General features: G+C 58.0%; 5 protein-coding genes across 5 annotated transcripts; 3 read left to right on the forward strand and 2 right to left on the reverse strand.

Annotated features, from left to right (window-relative positions):
• The first annotated feature begins 717 nt into the window (after window positions 1-717).
• On the forward strand, window positions 718-2,798 carry BCV69DRAFT_285207 (hypothetical protein). Its single transcript, XM_025493317.1, has 3 exons — window positions 718-1,067; window positions 1,399-1,467; window positions 1,567-2,798. Exons 1-3 carry the CDS (start codon window positions 865-867, stop codon window positions 2,555-2,557), a joined length of 1,263 nt encoding a protein of 420 aa, XP_025345384.1. The 5' UTR covers window positions 718-864; the 3' UTR covers window positions 2,558-2,798.
• A 159-nt stretch (window positions 2,799-2,957) lies between these two features.
• Window positions 2,958-7,975, forward strand: BCV69DRAFT_78970 (hypothetical protein). The gene has a single exon (XM_025495531.1). The coding sequence runs from the start codon at window positions 3,205-3,207 to the stop codon at window positions 7,531-7,533; it is 4,329 nt and encodes a 1,442-aa protein (XP_025345385.1). The 5' UTR covers window positions 2,958-3,204; the 3' UTR covers window positions 7,534-7,975.
• Window positions 7,912-8,584, reverse strand: BCV69DRAFT_239923 (hypothetical protein; the record flags this gene model as incomplete). Its single annotated transcript, XM_025489988.1, has 3 exons — window positions 7,912-7,971; window positions 8,071-8,309; window positions 8,488-8,584. Coding segments are annotated over 3 exons (396 nt in total), but the record flags the coding sequence as incomplete, so codon positions are not given.
• A 1,144-nt stretch (window positions 8,585-9,728) lies between these two features.
• On the forward strand, window positions 9,729-11,378 carry BCV69DRAFT_274062 (scavenger mRNA decapping enzyme; the record flags this gene model as incomplete). The annotated part of the gene is made up of 2 exons (XM_025491026.1): window positions 9,729-10,810; window positions 10,911-11,378. The coding sequence occupies exons 1-2, from the start codon at window positions 10,106-10,108 to the stop codon at window positions 11,376-11,378; spliced, it is 1,173 nt and encodes a 390-aa protein (XP_025345387.1). The 5' UTR covers window positions 9,729-10,105.
• BCV69DRAFT_285211 (PIN domain-like protein) lies at window positions 11,369-16,949 on the reverse strand. The gene is made up of 2 exons (XM_025493318.1): window positions 16,461-16,949; window positions 11,369-16,382 (listed from the first exon to the last, which is right to left on the reverse strand). The coding sequence occupies exons 1-2, from the start codon at window positions 16,722-16,724 to the stop codon at window positions 11,475-11,477; spliced, it is 5,172 nt and encodes a 1,723-aa protein (XP_025345388.1). The 5' UTR covers window positions 16,725-16,949; the 3' UTR covers window positions 11,369-11,474.
• Window positions 16,950-17,066: the final 117 nt, after the last annotated feature.

The raw sequence follows: 17,066 nt of genomic DNA on the forward strand, positions 1-17,066 counted from the left end.
CTCTTCAAGTGAAGGAGCCCCTTGGACAGGCGGCGGACCAAAGCTTGGCCGGGATACACCGAAAGAGGCAGGCAGGGCGAGGCAGGCAGGCAGACCCGCATGCCGCACGCCACTTCCGTCTCCTGTCTTGGATCAAATCAAAAAAATCTGCAGCCGACGTCACTCGCCCGCTCAGGACAAGGGTCAAAAAAGTCGGCGCCCGCGGAGATGGAATACGACGAGGTCCTAAGCGACGACGACTGATCGAGAGATGGACAGTGGAATGGCACAGCCGCCGCCTGCCGCCCGCCGCCGCCTCTGCCATTGCCCGACTCGTCACAGTATATCCATCAAAGTGAGAGAGAGAGGAGAGCCCAGCGAGAGCGCCGCGTATTGACTATCTCTGGGTAGCACTACATGCTTGCAGATGCTCTAGAACGTCTGATGGGAAGCTCACGTCTCGCGCGGACCGCTTTCTGTGCCATCCTTTGCGCGCTGTCAGCTCAACTCTCACACCGTACGACCGGTGGAGGGAGGTGCTTGCTCAGGTGTCAATGAAGGGGTTTGAGCGTCAAGCAAAGCATGGCGTGTACGGTCGTGAGCGGGACACGTGTTGCCAGCGTGACCGGAACGGGTGTGGCTTGAACGCGCTGTTGGTCTTGATCTACGCTGTGCGCCTCGCCTCGCCCCGCCCGCCTGAGGGACAGGAGCGAGGCCGTGGCTGCCCCGCCCCGCCAAGTCGCCTGTGATCCTTTGCCATCGTGTTTTGCCATATCAATCGTCTGATCTCACCTCAGCACAAACACCTCAACCCCAGGTGGACTGTCACGTACCGCTCCCCACCCCGCACGACCATCTGAGAGAGCCACTCCTCAGACTTCCACGATGCCTGGCACCCCACGACGATCTACCCCTTCGCGCCGGGCGCGCTCCAGCTCGGTAGCATCCAACGCGTCCGTATCTTCCACGCGAGCTCGCAAGTCCAAGAAGTCAGACGCCGACAGACCCGCGTTGCCCACGGAGAGGAACCCCAAGCTGCCCGGAGAGCCGGTACAAGTCAAGTTGCAGACCATCAGGAGGGAACAACAGTGAGTACGCAACCAAGCACAGCTGTGATTATGCAGTCCATGCGGGGCCAAGGCAGGCGGAGCCCCAGCTGGACGTCCAGACACGCCCAGAGGCTATGGCAAAGGCGTCGAAGGAATGCTTGACACCGATCAAAGTCCTGAGATTGCTGTGACTGCGTCCTCTACACATCCATTGCTTCTCCATTACCCCGACACGGCTGCTTGCCGGCCTGCGCCGATACCTTCAACTGCTCGGGGATTGCGGAAGCAGAATTTAGACGTGTACCGCTCAACTCGTTTGCGCCTGCAGATACTGACGGACGCTCCTTCGTCACATCTGCCTCGCTTCCAGGGACATCATCATTGGTCGAGTCAAGCTAGACACTGTCAACGGAAGCGACCATGGCTTCCTCCTCAAGCGGTGAGTAGTCAATGCCCCGAGCTCCCTGTCCCTACCCACGATGCTCACCCTGGCCATATCCCTCACATCACCTACCACACTCCCCGCCCACCCTTACAGCTTCGACACCAACGCCATTGCAGCATCTTCCATGTTCCGCCTAGCCTTCCCATACGCAGATGGAGAGGCAGAGCGAGTGGAAATGGCCTACCTCGACCGACGCTTTGACACCGACCGAGCTAACGGCGGTCTCGTCGCCGCGAAGCCAAAGAGGGGACGCCCCAAGAAGGCAAAGGAGGGAGAAGAGGAGACTGCTACCCCACCTGGCAAGGTGTTGCCCGAGGGCAGCACGGGCGTACGACTTCAAGGTACCTGGCTGCCATGCGAAGATGCTCTGCCCATCGCCGAGGAGTATGGTCTCACCCTTTACGCCAAGCCCCTCATCGAGTCGCAAGCCATCATGGTTGGTGAATCGATTCAGCTTGTAGACCCCAATGCCCCTGCTGCCGTCGCGGCCACTCCCTCTGCCCCAGCCGAGACCAAGACTCCAGGTACCCCAGGCAGCACTCGAAAGCGTGCACGCACTACAAAGGCCGCTGCTGCTGAGGAGAGTGGAGCCGAAGAGACTGCCACCTCTACCCCTGGCAAGGCTTCCCGCACTCGCACGAAGCGCGCTGTCAAGGCCGATGGAACAGAGGAGACTACTGTCACCAAGACGACCACTACCATCGAGCCTGCTGTTGGCATGACACAGGATGAGATCGATGAGCAGATCAAGAAGAGCAGGGAGCTGGCCAAGGAAGTCCAGTCGACAAAGGCATCGCCAAATGCCGCTGCCGCAAAGTCTCGTAAGCGGCGTGCGTCGAACCAGCGTCCGACTGCCGATCTGGACCCACTGGAGGATGACTCCAGTGTCAACTTTGTCTCGCGATCCATTCGCAGAGGCACAAGGGTGGCTCGAAGGAGGCCGATCGCCACGAGCGCTGGTGCTCTCAGTGTGGCTGCAGCCGCTGGAGTGGGTGCTCTGGCCTGGTTCACTGGCGGACAAGTGGATGTGGCACAGCAACTGCTACAGCAGGGTCTCAGTGCTATGCAAGGCTTCTTCTTCTGAGTGCTCATAGCCGAACCGCGAGGGCCGGAAGATGTAGCAGTCCTTCCTTCTGCCAATGTCTCTGGACGCTTCCTTGCTCTTGCGACAGCACCCTGGTCTCTGGAGAAGATTTGTCCATACCCACAGAGAAGCTTCCATGATAGGATCCTCTCTACTCTGCTTTGTTGGCTGGAGGCCATTTCGGCTTCCCTCCTTTGATGTTATCGTCAAGCATCGTCACTCTCTTCTCTCCTTTGCCCCCCATCTATGTTCTCGCCCTCAACTCCTCCTCCAGTGTCGTCGTCTGCTTTGTTGTCTTCTGTTGTAGTGGTTTTAATACTTCACCATGTCTACTTGTCCTCTACCTCTGCGTGAGAGAATCCGTCATGGAGCACTTGTACGATGGGCTCGCTCAGCCGGGCTCCCGCGCTGGTTCGGCACGAGGGTCAGTCCAAGCGGGGCCTCGCTTTCCGCTCCACACGTCGTGTCTATACCTTCCCTTCCTCCCGAGCTTCCTGCCTAGACTACTTGGCCTGCCTGAGAGGTCATCCCATCATCCCACCTCTGACCTGAAGCACTCTATCACTCTCCTCTAATGCCGTAGTCTTGAGATACCCCGGATTCACCACGCTCAGCCTCCTCCGAGCTTCCTTATTACGCGACCCACCATGGCCTCCTCCGTCCCTTCGTCGCCCCAACAGGCAACACCTCCTCCGCCAGCCGAGTCCAAGGAGACAGCATCCGATGAGCCACTGGTGACCATCACTCCTTCAGACAGCCCATCCTCATCTCCTACTCCAGCAGCTGCGTCAGAGGAAGGTCTCTCGCTGAGCCACATCACGACGGCCATTGCGGTTCTTCTAGCTCTCATCCTCCTCCGCACAGGCTTCTTCAATGTCATACTCGTCGTTGCGACATCCGCTACGCTGCTCCTTAATCCCTATGTGAGGACATTTCTGGACCTTCCTAGCATCACTGGAGCCGAAGGCAAAGGAAGCCGGACTTCAGAGGGCGACGGAAGAGAGGGGAGGTTCGGATCCTGGGACCCAGCCAAGTACTTCACTGCCTTTTCCTTTCGGTCAGCCGGGCAGGATGGTGAGGCAGGGAAGGAAAGCTCAGAAGTCGGGCAGACAACCAGGGGCGCTAGTAGCAGAGCCTCGAGCGATGAGAGAAGCTCCCTGACCCCTCTACCTCCGCATCTCAAAGACGCAATGGACCAGCTGGCCCCCCTTGCCATACGTGACTTTGTGCAGGGCTGGTACACCCATCACTCCTTTGGCTACCCTTCTTTTCCCCGCTCCGTCCGAGGGACACTGGACTACTTTGCCTCGTCGGTCTGGACGCGGACCCTGACCACCAATCTTCACTCCGTAGACGTCGCAACGGAGCTCCTCCTCACCGGCTCGTCAGTCTTCTTGACTTGCATCAGGCGCAAGCGGATAGCCAATGCTGCTGCTCAGGCAGGAGATCGCAATGCCGCCAGCGCCGTGAGGAGGGGTGGTACAGGTCACTGGAATAGCAACGAGGAAAGAATCGCCTCCCTACGAGCTGCCATGCGATCCTTCTTCGAGAGACATCTACCGCCCAATGAGCGCGAGTCAGATCTCGTCTTTGCGGTCCTCACGGAAATTCTGACGAAACAACTCTGGAATCTCATCTTGACTGTTGGCGAGCCAGACTTCCTTAATCGGACTTTGGTCGAGTGGAAGGAAGGGCAGCTTGCCGCTGCAGGAGGTGGGACTACTACTGCTGACGCTGCCTCGGCTCCTTCATCGATGGATACTCCCATGAGGCCCGGATCCAGCGCCTACAACAAGCAGGCGGGAGCAAGCTTACCCCGGCCTCCTTCGACCGCCATGGGTCAGCAACAGCCGCCCGCGCCTCCCTCAAGGCCTGGCTCAGTCGCCCCAGAAAGATCGCTCTCGGCCGCAGGAGGCGGTATACGCCCTTCGTTCCCTCTGCCGGATCGAAATACCATCTCCTCTCCTCCCTCAAGGGCTGACTCGCCCATGATGCCTACATTTGCGGCAGCAGGGCAGCAGCCTCGGACTTACGCTCCGACGATGAGGGTCGGGAGTGCCCAAGGGACGCAGTCTGTCGATCAGTCTTACAGAAGGCCTTCGACCGGAGCCGGTCAAGGAGGGCAGTCAGCAAGCATGGAACGGCGAGCCTCCGCAGCGGATCCGGTCTCTCGCCGCTCGATTGACGCAGCAGATGGACTGTCAGCAGTTGTAGGGGGACTCGGTGGAGTATTCAAGGGAGCAGGCAGAGGAGTTGACGCTCTCGTGGGCGGCGTGGGAGATATCCTGGCAGGTGAGAATACCCCACGTCCTATGGGCGGATCCTATCGAGACCCTTCGACGCAGGAGAATCAAAGCCCCACTTCCGCCTGGAAACGAGACCCAGCCGCAGTGGATCGAGCATCAACGCACCCGGAGGTCTTGCAGAATCAGCACAATGCCGTCAGGAGGAAGCAGCCGCAGGGCCGCAAGGATGACTTGACGGATCTGATGGCGTCTCAAGCTGCCTGGCCTTCCAACCTGCCGCCAAACCTCAGTAATAATTCACCAGATGGTGAGAACTTGCCAGAGAGCCTGCGAGCAAGTCTCCGGAGGACGGGATCACCACCCGGCTCTAGCTTGGGTGGCAGCCCGGTAAGCCGGATTATGTCACCTGGTCCCCCTCGCATGACTTCCTCCCTGCCATACGAGATCTCACCTCGGTCCTCGGGCGACTACCACTCGAGAAGCAGCACGAGTGCAAGTCCCGCAATAGGACGTAGTGCGTCGCCTGTCATATCCTCGCAGCCTCAAGCGACGACCCTCCTACCTCCTCGCCCACCATCCCGCCCGAATCAGCCGCCATCGATGGCACCACCTGCTCTACCCTCACGATCCGCCAATACTATGACTTCGACCGCGGCTCCTTCCTCCTCTTCCCTGCCACCCGCCCCCCCTCTCTCATCAGTTCTCTCGCGTCAGGACCCTCAAGGTCTGTACGATGCATTCGAATCCTTCCTCGAGACACCGCCTTCTTCAGTGTCCCACTTGACGGTTGCAGGCGAGGGAGAGGAGTTACTGCGACTGCAGATCGGCCTGGGGACAATTGAGCGTTTAGTACCTCGTGGATCAGGCTACGAAGCTGAGATGTTCCGCGAAGACGCCAGTACAATCTTGTCAAAGGCTCGGGAAGGTCTGAAAGCTGCGGCGACATCCAGTGGGGCCCAGAATGGCAACACGGCTGAGGCATTGGTACGCACGCTGGATCGTGCGATTGCTCAGTTGGGCTTTGGCCCACAAGGCTTCGACGGCAAGGAGGGAACGGTGAGGGAGGCGCTGGACCCTGTCCATGCGGATCTTACGGCACGATTGCAAACGCTCTACGAGGCCTTTTGGCGCATCAGAAGCGAGAGGCTCGGGGGCTCTAAAGGAGCCAAGACGAGCGCTGCACCTGCTCAACCTCCTACGATGACGTCTAGCTTGGCTTATGAGCCGAGGAGGAAAGCCACTGCTACTCCGCCCCCTCCTCACAGCCGAAGCCAGAGTCAGGGGCATGCAACGCCATTGTCGTCTTCGGTGACGGGCACTCCAACTAGAGCACCGCAAGCACCGACCGTCACGAGTACAGCGCCCACTCCGCCACCTCGCCCGAATACTAGCGATGAATCTTCCATCCTTCGAGCGCCGAAGCCACGCCAACCTATCATCGATCATCTCGTCGATCTGGACGAGGACGATGGAGACGCAGATGGCGATGCTTCCGAATCGCTCCTCGGCGCTTCCTCGAACGCTCCAGCGATCCAGGTGTCCATTACAGACATCTCTGCCAACGTCGAGAGGCCCAATGCCCAGGTCGACGTTCGCAGCTTCGAATTCATCTGCGCCGTCGACGCCGATGCTGGTGGAGGCGGCGGTTTCGTCCTCGTTCGACGCTGGGCAGAGTTGCTCACGCTGGACAAGGAGCTGAGACGCTTCTCCTCGGGTCTGCGAGAGCTCCCTCCTCTCCCACCGACTAAAGGCAAGACGAGCGCGATGCTCTGCGCCGATCTCGAAGGCTACCTTGCTGCTCTCCTCAGCAACCCCGAGCTGGCCTGCCTGCCTCCTGTAGAGAAGTTTGCGGATCGCAGCAGAGCAGCGACGGCTGCTGCTGCCAATGCAAAGGTCTTTAATCCTTTTGTCAGTGGAGTCGAGCTGGGCAAGAACCTTGGAAAAGGATTTGTAGAAGGTGTAGGGGCGGTAGGGAAAGCGGCTGCCAGTGGGCTGCAGCAACAAGGGGCCACCCCACCTCGGGCTCGACAACAGTCTGGAAGTGGACTGGATGAGTCACGCGAAGAGAGGTCCTCAACCATCACAGATCCAACGGTGGCATCAGCAGCAGACCTCACGCCGACTCCTCCAAAAGACATTGGCGGTGGGCCCGCTGCTGCAGCTTCCACTGGCTCCTCAGGCGTGCCCGTCTCGACGACATCCGCGGTAGCCTCGAAATCTTCGCAAGGCCTCTCGCCACGAGCCCTCGACGCCCTCCTCACCTCCATCTTTGCCCTCGCAGACGAGGCTCTTTCCCTCACCGGCGCCTGGAGCATGCGCAGAGGTGTAGTTCGGCTACTGCAGAGCGTCGTGCGCCAATCTTACTCAGCGGCCATTGTGTCTGCCTTTGACGGTACCGCCTCTGCTCTGGCGTCGCAGTCCGTCGCAAAGGGCCTCCTTAGAGTCCGTACAACCCTCTGGTCCTCTCCCTCCTCGGGCACAGGTGCCGAACCGGTATGGCACTACCAAAAGGGAGCACCACGTAGCGCTCGTGAGCGGATTGAAAGTGAAGAAAAGGCGAGGGAACTTGTACTCAGGTATGCACCAGCTCAGGCAGCCTTTGTGCTGGGACCTGGAGGTAGGAATGCCTGTGAAAAGGCACTGGAGAGTGTACATGCAGTCGTGTGCGAGGATGAAGGGGCGCTGGACCTCGTCTTGACCCTGACACTGAGGATGTTACAGATGCTGTAAGGAAAGCGAGGGGAAAGGAGGCAAAGCAGGAACGCGGGCGTGCAAACAATCACAGTGGGGATTGCTGGAGTGGCGGAGGGAATAGCAAGGAGACAGAGTTGCTCGATCTCAATTAGGGAACGTGGTGCGGGTGTTGGAGAGGCGCGAAGCTGTATCCAGCCTGTCGGCACCAAAAGCAAGAGGCCCCAATAATCTATCAGTATCTCGATCGCACGTGCTGTACATCCTCTGACGGTGCGAATCATGCTGTGTATGGCTGTATTGCAAAGGTTGCCGTGGCAGGAAGCCTATCTCGACTCTGCCCAACAAAGCAATGTAGAAGGGGTGAGCAGCTCACATCGAAGCGATTCGACACGAGCCGAATTGACACGGTAGCGTTTAGTGGTGAGCGTTTCCGTGCTTCTCCAGCTTGTAGCCAACCAGAGATCGTCGACCGAGCTGGCGGGAAGAAGGCGGAGAACGAGGGCCGCAAGTCAGCTCGACTGCAGTTTCTCACGAGGTATGGCGCCCCTTGGCCGCACTCCGACTCCCACTCACCATCTCGCCAATTGTGAAGATTCCATAAGCCTCAACTGCATACACTCCCACCTTCTTCCACTCTCCACTCTTGATGAGCGAAGGGAAATAGTTTGCATCAATGACGCGCGAGTAGAGGGTCTTGTAGGAAGAGGTGAGGGCATTGAGGGATTTGGGGGGTGCGAGGGACTCGGCAATGTAGACTTGCTTGAGCACCGCACCGACGAAGCGAGCGTTGTAGATGAGAGGGTCGGCGTAGCCTAGAAAGGAGGTGGACGCGAGAAGGTGTTAGCATGTTCCGCCCAGTGCGATCGGACACGGCTGCATTTCGTACCGCTCTCAGACCCGCCGGACGAGCGACAGCAATCGTAGGTAGGAACCGCTCCTGTGCGCTGATATCTGAACCCAATCGCGCCTGTACGGTCTGCTGCTACTCACCACCGAGCATGCCCTGCACCTTCTTTCCCATGGGTCCGGCCATCTCCCTCAACTTGTCTGCATATCCGCTCAATTGGCTTCCAGCCTCCTTTGCTGCTCCCTTGGCCTTGTCAGCTGCCTCTCCTGCACTCTTTCCACCAGCTCCACCAGGTACGGCACTCTGAACCTTCTCGGCAGCCTGCGATGCCTTGTTAGAAGCCTGTTGGGCGGCTTCCTTTGCCTTGCTACCGACCTCGGAGGCCTTTGCGCTCGCTTGGTCGCGGAGGGGGGCAGAGGAGGAGATGGGACGACGCGCGAGGGGAGTGCGGGGCAGAGTGGAGAGACGCAGAGAGGAGGGGGTGAGACGGACCATGCTGGACAGAGGCGAGTAGAGCGACGTGGGGGGGGGGGGGGGGAGAGATCAAGAATGGTATCGACTGGTAACGAGGGAGGATGATGGCGGGCGGCCCTCGACGCTCCCGAGGCCTCATCGGAAGGTCTGCCTGCCGTGCCCCGGGCAGCCAACGCCTCGCGGGGGGCAAGGAGCGCGCGCGCTGCCCCGAGCTTCCGTCCCGACTCTGCCCGCCTACCCATAAGAAACGCGCTACTGCACTACGACTTGCACGTTCGGATGCACAAAAACCAAAAGTGACAAAGACTGGGCCATTTAGCATGCTAGTACTTGTATCGACCGAAGTAAGGTGCGCGGATTCTGAGCGTAGATGAAGTGTGACTTGGTTCCGGCTAAGCATGAGAATAATTCCAACAAAAGCTGAGCTGACAGAGTCAGAGATATGCAATGCTATATGCCTCGAGCAGTCAACTTGTCCAGCTCTTCGATAGCGACTGAGCAATAGTTTGAGCAGGGAAGCGTCGCAAGAGGCGCAGGCAGAATTGGACAGATAAACAGTCTGGGCACCCAAGGAAATTGGCGATGAGCAGGAACAAACAATACTGCCCGCCCATAATCTTCTCGTTGATGTCCCTAGAAGCTTTACTCTATCCAGCGCCATTGCAGAGAAGTTGCGATCCGCGTACATCTCCGTCGGAACGCGCCTGCGTAAGGGTGTTTAAGCTCGATGCGACTCCCGTCTGATACCGCTTGAAGCCTACCAAGCTCCAGAGAAGACATTGCCACACAATTCCACCGGAGACTCTGGCTTCTGCCTGTACGCAGGAGGCGGCGTCTCTTCTCACGACCCCCGTGCCGATTGTTTGTTAAGGCGTCTCCGCCTGCTGCGTACCAAACTCCGCACTGGCCTCCTTGTGCCCGAAGTGCAGCTTCTCCACAGAGATTGCATGGTTCCGCTACCACTTACACCCCAACTTGGCACACCTCGCCTTTGCAGCACATCGTCTGCTTGCAGCACCTCTGGTTCTGAGCCGATCGGCGTGCCAGGCTGAAGTACGTTGCTGCTCCCCTCTGTTGCCTTTCCCGGTGTGGAAGCTTGCCTGACAAGCGGAAAGAGGGACAGACGTGAGCGCACCTTGCTATCCGCCGGACCGGATCAAGCTCGAACAAAGACTGGCATACAGAGCTTCATACCTCTGCCCACTCAGCATATCTGCCTAAGCGGAGTCAAGTCGAAGTGGACACTGAGGCAGCAAAAGGTCAAGCCTGGCTGCACACCACCAGGCCATGGCACAAGAGCAAGACCAGAGCGCAACACATGCCATTGCACAGGCGGCTGCGAATGGCAGCAGCAGCGGCAGTGGACCGGAGACAGCCAGCAGAGCTCTTGTACATGACAGCAACCCCCTCGCTGCGCAGCAGACAGCACAGCAAGAAGACGATCCCACATCCGTCTTGGCAGGCTTCAAGCTGGAGCGCGTCCTAGATCAAGATGCCAAAACCCGCAGTGCCGTTCTATTGGGAAGCTTTGCGCCGCAACAAGCTGGAGGAGAAGAGGAAAAGGCCGTAGTCCTGCTGGAAAAGACTCACTTTGAGCCGGCCTTCTTCGAGCATCTGGGAGATGTGGTAGAGGGAGCTTCGACCGCCTCGACTTCGAAGTCGCTGCAGCACCTATCCAAGCTGGTCCGGCTGGGCCAGAATGACGTGTACAATTGGCTCATGGCCTGGCGCTCCGAGGGTCACACCACCTCCGTCCCCGCGGACATGAAGATCAACGTCATCCGTCCTGCCACGCCTGCACATATCAGCAAGTACGAGCGTCAGGAGAAGATCCTTGTGCGGGAGACGCCAGAGATGTACGCTCGTCTTGTACGACCTTGGATCGAGGGACAGCCGGCTGCGAGGATCAATTGGGTGTACAATATCCTCGAAGGAAAGAAGGAGAAGGAGAATGTTCTTTTTAGGGACGAGGATCCGGTGACGGGTTTCGTGGTGAGTCTGAAGCCCTATAGGCCTGAAAGCTCGAATAGTGTCAATGACCTCTTGAACTCGCCGTATCTCTCATCCTCTCACTCTCCCTTTGTCCGAGCAGATTCTTCCAGACCTAAAGTGGGACCGACGCACCCTCTCCTCTCTCTACCTCATAAGCATAGTGCAAGATCGTTCTCTCCGCTCTCTCCGTTCCCTCTGCGTCGCCCATATTCCCCTCTTGCGCAAGATCCAAAAAGGAGCAGCGCAGGTAGCCCATGAACACTTTGGTCTGGGAGCCTCACCGGAGGAAGCTAGTGGGAAGCTGAGGTGCTTTGTGCATTACCAACCTTCCTACTACCACTTGCATGTGCATGTCCTCAGCGTTGACTATACCTCGCACCAGGGAGCCATTGTGGGGCAGGCACACTTGCTGGATGATATCATTGATCTATTACAGATGGGAGTCAAGTTTGAGGAGAGGACGCTGGGGTATGCGATTGGAGAGAGGCACGAATTGGTGGGTGTGCTGAGGGAGGCGGGCATACTGGGATCAGCAGCGGCGGAAGGATCTACTCAGGCGGAATCGTAGCAAGAGACTATTTAGATTGGGCAAAGAGGGGTTTTCCGTTACAGCATGCAAACACACTAGAAATACATTGTCAAGTCAAGTCAAATCTCCCTTCAGCTACTCCTCATCGTCGCTCCTCAGCTCAATTTCAATCCTCTCCCTAGCACCCGAACCTGCTGCCTCACCATTCGACCCACCTCTAGCTCTAGGCGTACCAAGTCTGCTCTGAATTCCAGCGCCAGTCGTAGTGGAAGAACTACTGGACCTGCTCCTCCGCATCGTCTCTGGCCTGAGTGGAGCACTGTTGCTCTCCGGAAGCGGACCGTCCAGTCTCATGTTCCTCGCTGCTGTAAGCTGGGCATGGCGCGGAGGACCGCGAGCTCCTCTGGCTCGGGCTGGCTTGCGAGCGCGCGCTACAGGAGCAGCAGTCGCAGCTGAATTGCTGTTGGTCGCTTCCGTAGGAGTCGTAGCGCCGTCTCCTTCCTGTTGAGGTCCATCCGGATTGGCACCTTCGTGTCCGTTTGGAGTAGTGACGCGGCTCTTACCACCGCGCCCCCGCCCTCCGCCTCTAGCAGACCCACGTGCTCGACCGCTTCCTCGCGCACCTCTACTGCTCGTGCTGCCCTTTGCAGACTTTCGCTTCTTACTAGAGCCGGAGGGTACGAACTCTTCGCCAGATTCGCCGCTCTCCTCGGCGGCCGAAGCATCGCTCGCTTCAACCGCAGGCACCGCGTCCTTCTTCGACGCTGTTGTCTTCTTCGGCTTCTCTTGCCTGCTCGCGTTCGCTGAATCCTTGGGCGCACCCTCAAGAGCTGCGATGTTGGCATCCAGCTCATCTTGAGCTTGTCCATCATCGAGTCTCATCTGCTCACGACGCACAATCGGTCGCCTGTTCGCCATTGCTTTGCCGATGGCCTCTTCCGGCAAGGCGAGCAGGTCAAAGTCATCGCCTGCAGCTTCAGCAGGCGGAGAGGAGAGCATCTGGACGTCGTCATCGCCCTCTCCGTCCTCGCCCACGTTCTCGACTTGACCTGTCGTTTTCCGCTGTCGCTTGGCAGGCTTCTTGCTCCTTTTGTTCGCCGAACCAGTAGAGCCGCCTGCGGCTTTGCTGGCTTGCTGATGGGTTGCTTGTCTGAAGCCATTGACAACATTCTGCAGTCTCGAAGACCCGTACTTGGGCAGCGTCCTACCGGCATAGACACCCGTACCGCCTGACACGTCAAAGAAGCCATTGCGGTCCAGCGTCGTCTGATTGCCTCTCGCTCTAGATCGCCTGCTCTGGGCCTCAATGACAGGAACGACGTACTGATCCGTCTTTGTAGTCGACCAGCCCAGGTACTCGGCAAGATAGGTCCGCAAGCTGTCCAGATCTGGCAGACCCCATTGAAAGGCCTCGTCCGAAGAGTCGACAGCTGGCTCGTAGTAAGCATCGAGGACGGCAGGATTGGGCCAGGTGACATCCAGGTGTACCTTGTTCGCAAGCGTCTTCTTAATTCTTCGCATCGTCGTTCCCTTCGTGTCCTGAGGAGTGTCTCTGCCGCTCTGCACCTTCACCCACCACTCCTTGAAGCGCAGCAAGCCATCCTCGCCCGGGAAGAGGGATAAGATCTCCATGGCCACGACGGGACCAACACTAGCCAGACCTTCGGTGTAGTCGGATCCCAGCAGGTAAGCCAACCTGACCAGCTTCTCCCGATCGAGCCCAAGCTCTCTCTGGAGGTCAGAAAGGAGGAAGCACTCGACGACCTTGTTATTGTTGAACATGTTTTTGTACACCCTTGTTCCCCCAAACAAGAAGACGTCGGAGTCGTCGGTGATGATTCCGTCGACGAGCTTCTGAGCTACTAGCTCTGCACATTGAGCCTCTGCTTCCATTGGTGCGGTAATGTAAGGCAATCCGAAGAGTCGGAGCATCATTTGAATCTCCTTGGCCATTTGCCGAGTGATCTCCTCTTCGCTCTTCTTCGTGTTGACATGCTCAGCTCGCAGAGCTTCAACTTCTCGAGCGATCTGAGCTTGAGCCTCGAGCAGGCCCTGGCCCTTTGTGCGACTGAGGAAAGAGGCAATATCTCCTTGATCGGCGCCGAGAGCGGCTGCTTCTTGCTCATATTCAGCATCCATCGCCTCGATCTCCTCCACAGTTGGGAGGGGAAAGCCGTCAGGACCCAGAGCAGGGAGGCCTGGTGAGGGACTGGGAGACCATTCGATTGGTGTTTCATCATCAGACTCCAACTGTCTCCGCCCGCGTGGCTCTGGCTCGGCAGAGGGTGATCGAGGGGCGATATCGTCACCGTCTACGCCAAAATTGTCGTCATGCTCCTGCTCCGTCCTTGGCGGCTGACTCTCTGCCTTCAGACTGCCAGCTTGCGACTCTGCCGAGCGAGGCACCTCCTGAGTCTGACTGATTTCCGAAGGCTGCGCGGCCTGCTCTACGCCACCACCAGGCCGAAGATCATCTTCGATGACACCCGCAGCATCTCTCGCCTGCTGGTCTGTAGCGCCGGATTCGGATACCTCTGCGGGGATGACAGCCTGCTCAGGCGCCACGCTGAGGGGGCTAGCAGGAATCGATTCGGCTTCCCGACGATCCACTTGCTGATCGATGGCTTCCAATTCAGGATCAGCGCGGGGAACAGAAGATCGAGATGCGATTTTTGATAGCTCAGGCTTCGAGCTCACGACACCTGTCTCGGCATTGAGTATCTCAGTAGCTGCCAGATCGTCGCCCTTGGGGAGAGGCTCCAGAGGTGGCTCCGGTCGACCTTGACCGTCTTCTCGAACCACGGGCGGTGCGAGAGGAGGTGCCACTTTCGTTGGCGTGGCTTTGGGACTGGCCTTGAGCGCCTTTGCAGCAGGAGACGCTGGCTTGAACGGCGAGCCGATAGCGCCTGTGGCAGCATTGTCTCCTAACTTGCCCACGCTTCTCTGTCTACGAATCTGAGCAGCCTTCGTCGGGCTTGGCATGCCGCCTACGAAATCCGGAAATGAAGATGGCTTCGTCGGGCTCTGCGCTGGACTTTGCGAAAGCTTGAAGGGAACGCTAGTCTTAGAGGGGCTACTATCCTTCATCGAGATAGCTTCCTTATCGCCGTTTGCTTCTGCCTCGTCGTCGTACCACTTTCTTCGCTGGAACAGCTTCGGATCGAGCCCTGCACGCAGACCAGGTCTGTCGGCTCTGCGGAATCCGAGCACAGGACCAGACTTCTGTAGGGGAACGGCGAGAGGATCGACATCATCCACGGCAGTCAACGGCTCTTTTGACAGCTTTGCTGCAGGTGCTGGGCTCTGCACAAGCTCGAGGTCATCGAGATCTTCTCCGTCTTCGTCGCTCTTGTGCGTGGGATCGATCGATGGCCCACCGTATAGATCAGCATATGCTCCAGCATCAAAGTTGACTAAGGGCTCTTCGTCCTTTACCTTTACTGCCGGAAGAACGTCTACATCGTCCAGCATCGATTCGTCCTGTTCTTCCTCATCGGAATCCACCGCGGTGACAGGCTGCTTTTGACTCGTGGTAGCACCTGCGGGCCGCCTTGGTTCTTTGCTGGTGGATGCCGACAGAGCATAAGCGAGGTCTTGCAATTCGTCTTCCTCCAGCTGTCGAGCTGCTGCATCATCATCATCATTGTCATCAGAGATGACTTCGGGAGCATCGCTGTCCGGCCAAGAGATGGCATCATCGTCGTCAACATCCAAGTCCTGGGCAGATGTGCGGACCGTCTTCGCTGCACGGCCTGACTTCCTAGGGGAAAAGAGCTCCTCGCCTTTTCCACCGCCCTCTTTCATGCGCTGCCTTGCAAGCTTGAGCTGCTCCTCCAAGATCTCGTCTTCATTGATAATGCCCTTTTCCCTCATCTTCTCTCTAATATGCTCCTGGGCGCGTTTGGTAAGCAGCTGCTCTGCAAGCGCTCGACGCACGTCAGGGTTATTGGCATCGGATGCCTTGAAGGCGTTGGACGGTGAGCGAGATATCGTTGAAGGCCGCGAAGGCCCAGCAGCCTCTCCTAGGGTGGGAACCTCCACTTCATCAAGGTCTTCATCGTCATCGTCGTCGTCCTGTCGGAGTCGACTCTTGCCGCGCCCAGCGACGTCGTCTTCCTCTTCGTCCGAAGAGATGTCCACCCGCTCGGGCTCGCCACCAACGACGATGGCCTTGTCTTTCGAGGCTCCCTGCTGATTTCTCACTCCCAGCACAAAGCCAGTCTCGTCGCCTTCTCTCCTCACAAGGACGTACTCTCTGTTCCTCTCTCCAGCGACCCTGATAGGGATCTTGATATTTGCGTCCCCAATCTCGTCGGTCACTTCAAAGACTTTCTGCGTTAGCTCATTACGATTCTTTAAATTGAGCACTTGGGCTCTTGAGAAATCGATGGCGGTCGGAGACGTCTTGAGCATTTGCTGCAGACGCTTGTAGGACGTTCCTCTCGAAGCTGCTCTCATGTCTCCGACGAGCTCGTACTGCAGCTCGAAGGGCAGGGATCGGAACAGCGGCGAGGACATGTCGATGTCCGATGGTGTTATGGAGGAGAGGAGATGGCGTAATTCCGAGTCTGTGGCGAAGCGAAAGTCATTACGACGTCCTCTTCGAGGCCCGCCAGAGCCTTCCTCTCCTCGACCACTGGATGCTGTGAGTGAGGTGATGTCCTTGTCAAGGTGTGGTAATGCGTAAGGGTCGCGATGGTAGTCGATGTTCTTCTTGGCTTTGACCGGAGAAGGAGATTTTGCACTGAGCGTACCTTGCTTACTGGGACTTCTTGACATCGAAGCTGGAGCTCTAGGAGCAGCGGCAGGCCTACTCGGACCGGCTTCGTTGCTATAGTCGTCGAAGTAGACCACATTGCTGCCCATGCCTGTGTCCTCATCTTGCCATTCGTCTCCGTCATTGTCAGCTCTCTGATCACGGCCTGCTCCTTGGCCGGCTGCAACGTGCTGCAGGGCTGCTTGACGCATCTGAGCGTTAAGAAGCTTCTTAGCAGCTAAGGCGTGAGACTCCTTGGCGCCGGTCCTTCGAGCTTTACGACCGATCTATAGGTGACGGCGAAAGGAGAGGTGCTCAGTCAGCGGGGCGGCCTCTCTAGCGGCATAAGTCAACTTCTGACTGACCAGCGTCTGCCTCTTCATCACCGGAGCTCCTCCATCGAAGACGAATACCGGCCTCAGACCAAAATGCAAGAGCTTAGTGATCCTCCAGAAGAAGCCCAATATATGCGCATTTGCCAATGTCCTTCCTTCCTTGTCCCTCATGGCCATACGGAAATGGTAGAGCCAAATGGACGAGTCGACTGCGAACCTCTTGCCTTCGAGGTCCTCTAGCCTGATGGGCCTTGCAGCCGGCTGGAGGAGAGACCATAGCCCCTGCACACCCATCGCGACGAGGCGTCAGAGGCTTGTGGTACGAGCCGAGGTGGACGCTGAGTCTCAAGCCGCTCTAGAGGATACGCTGCTCAGCACGGCGAAGGGCCTAGTGGACCACAGCCACGATGTGTGATCCGGCCTGGCCACACCCTGCTCCTCAATGTGAAGAGACAAGGACGCCTCAGAGAAGCTGTGTAGCAAACGAGAGAGGAGCGAAGTGATGGTGATGGTGACTTTGGTAAGAAGGCAGGGCGGAAGGTGCACACCTCGGAACAGATCAGATCAGGGTCCCGCCTGGAGCTGCCGCCGGAAAGAGCAAAGTTCCGATCCGCACTTCGGAAAGGCCCCTTAGGA

Source organism: Pseudomicrostroma glucosiphilum (assembly GCF_003144135.1).
Source record: "Pseudomicrostroma glucosiphilum strain MCA 4718 unplaced genomic scaffold BCV69scaffold_17, whole genome shotgun sequence".
NCBI lineage: Eukaryota > Fungi > Basidiomycota > Exobasidiomycetes > Microstromatales > Microstromataceae > Microstroma > Microstroma glucosiphilum.

Excerpts from the sequence above, each read along its gene's own strand:
- BCV69DRAFT_285207 (XM_025493317.1), top strand. The coding sequence starts at position 865 with ATGCCTGGCACCCCACGACGATCTACCCCTTCGCGCCGGGCGCGCTCC. Across the intron at positions 1,068-1,398 it reads ACCATCAGGAGGGAACAACA|GGACATCATCATTGGTCGAG; the intron begins GTGAGTACGCAA and ends CCTCGCTTCCAG. Across the intron at positions 1,468-1,566 it reads CATGGCTTCCTCCTCAAGCG|CTTCGACACCAACGCCATTG; the intron begins GTGAGTAGTCAA and ends CCACCCTTACAG.
- BCV69DRAFT_78970 (XM_025495531.1), top strand. The coding sequence starts at position 3,205 with ATGGCCTCCTCCGTCCCTTCGTCGCCCCAACAGGCAACACCTCCTCCG.
- BCV69DRAFT_285211 (XM_025493318.1), bottom strand. The coding sequence starts at position 16,724 with ATGGGTGTGCAGGGGCTATGGTCTCTCCTCCAGCCGGCTGCAAGGCCC. Across the intron at positions 16,383-16,460 it reads TGATGAAGAGGCAGACGCTG|ATCGGTCGTAAAGCTCGAAG; the intron begins GTCAGTCAGAAG and ends CGTCACCTATAG.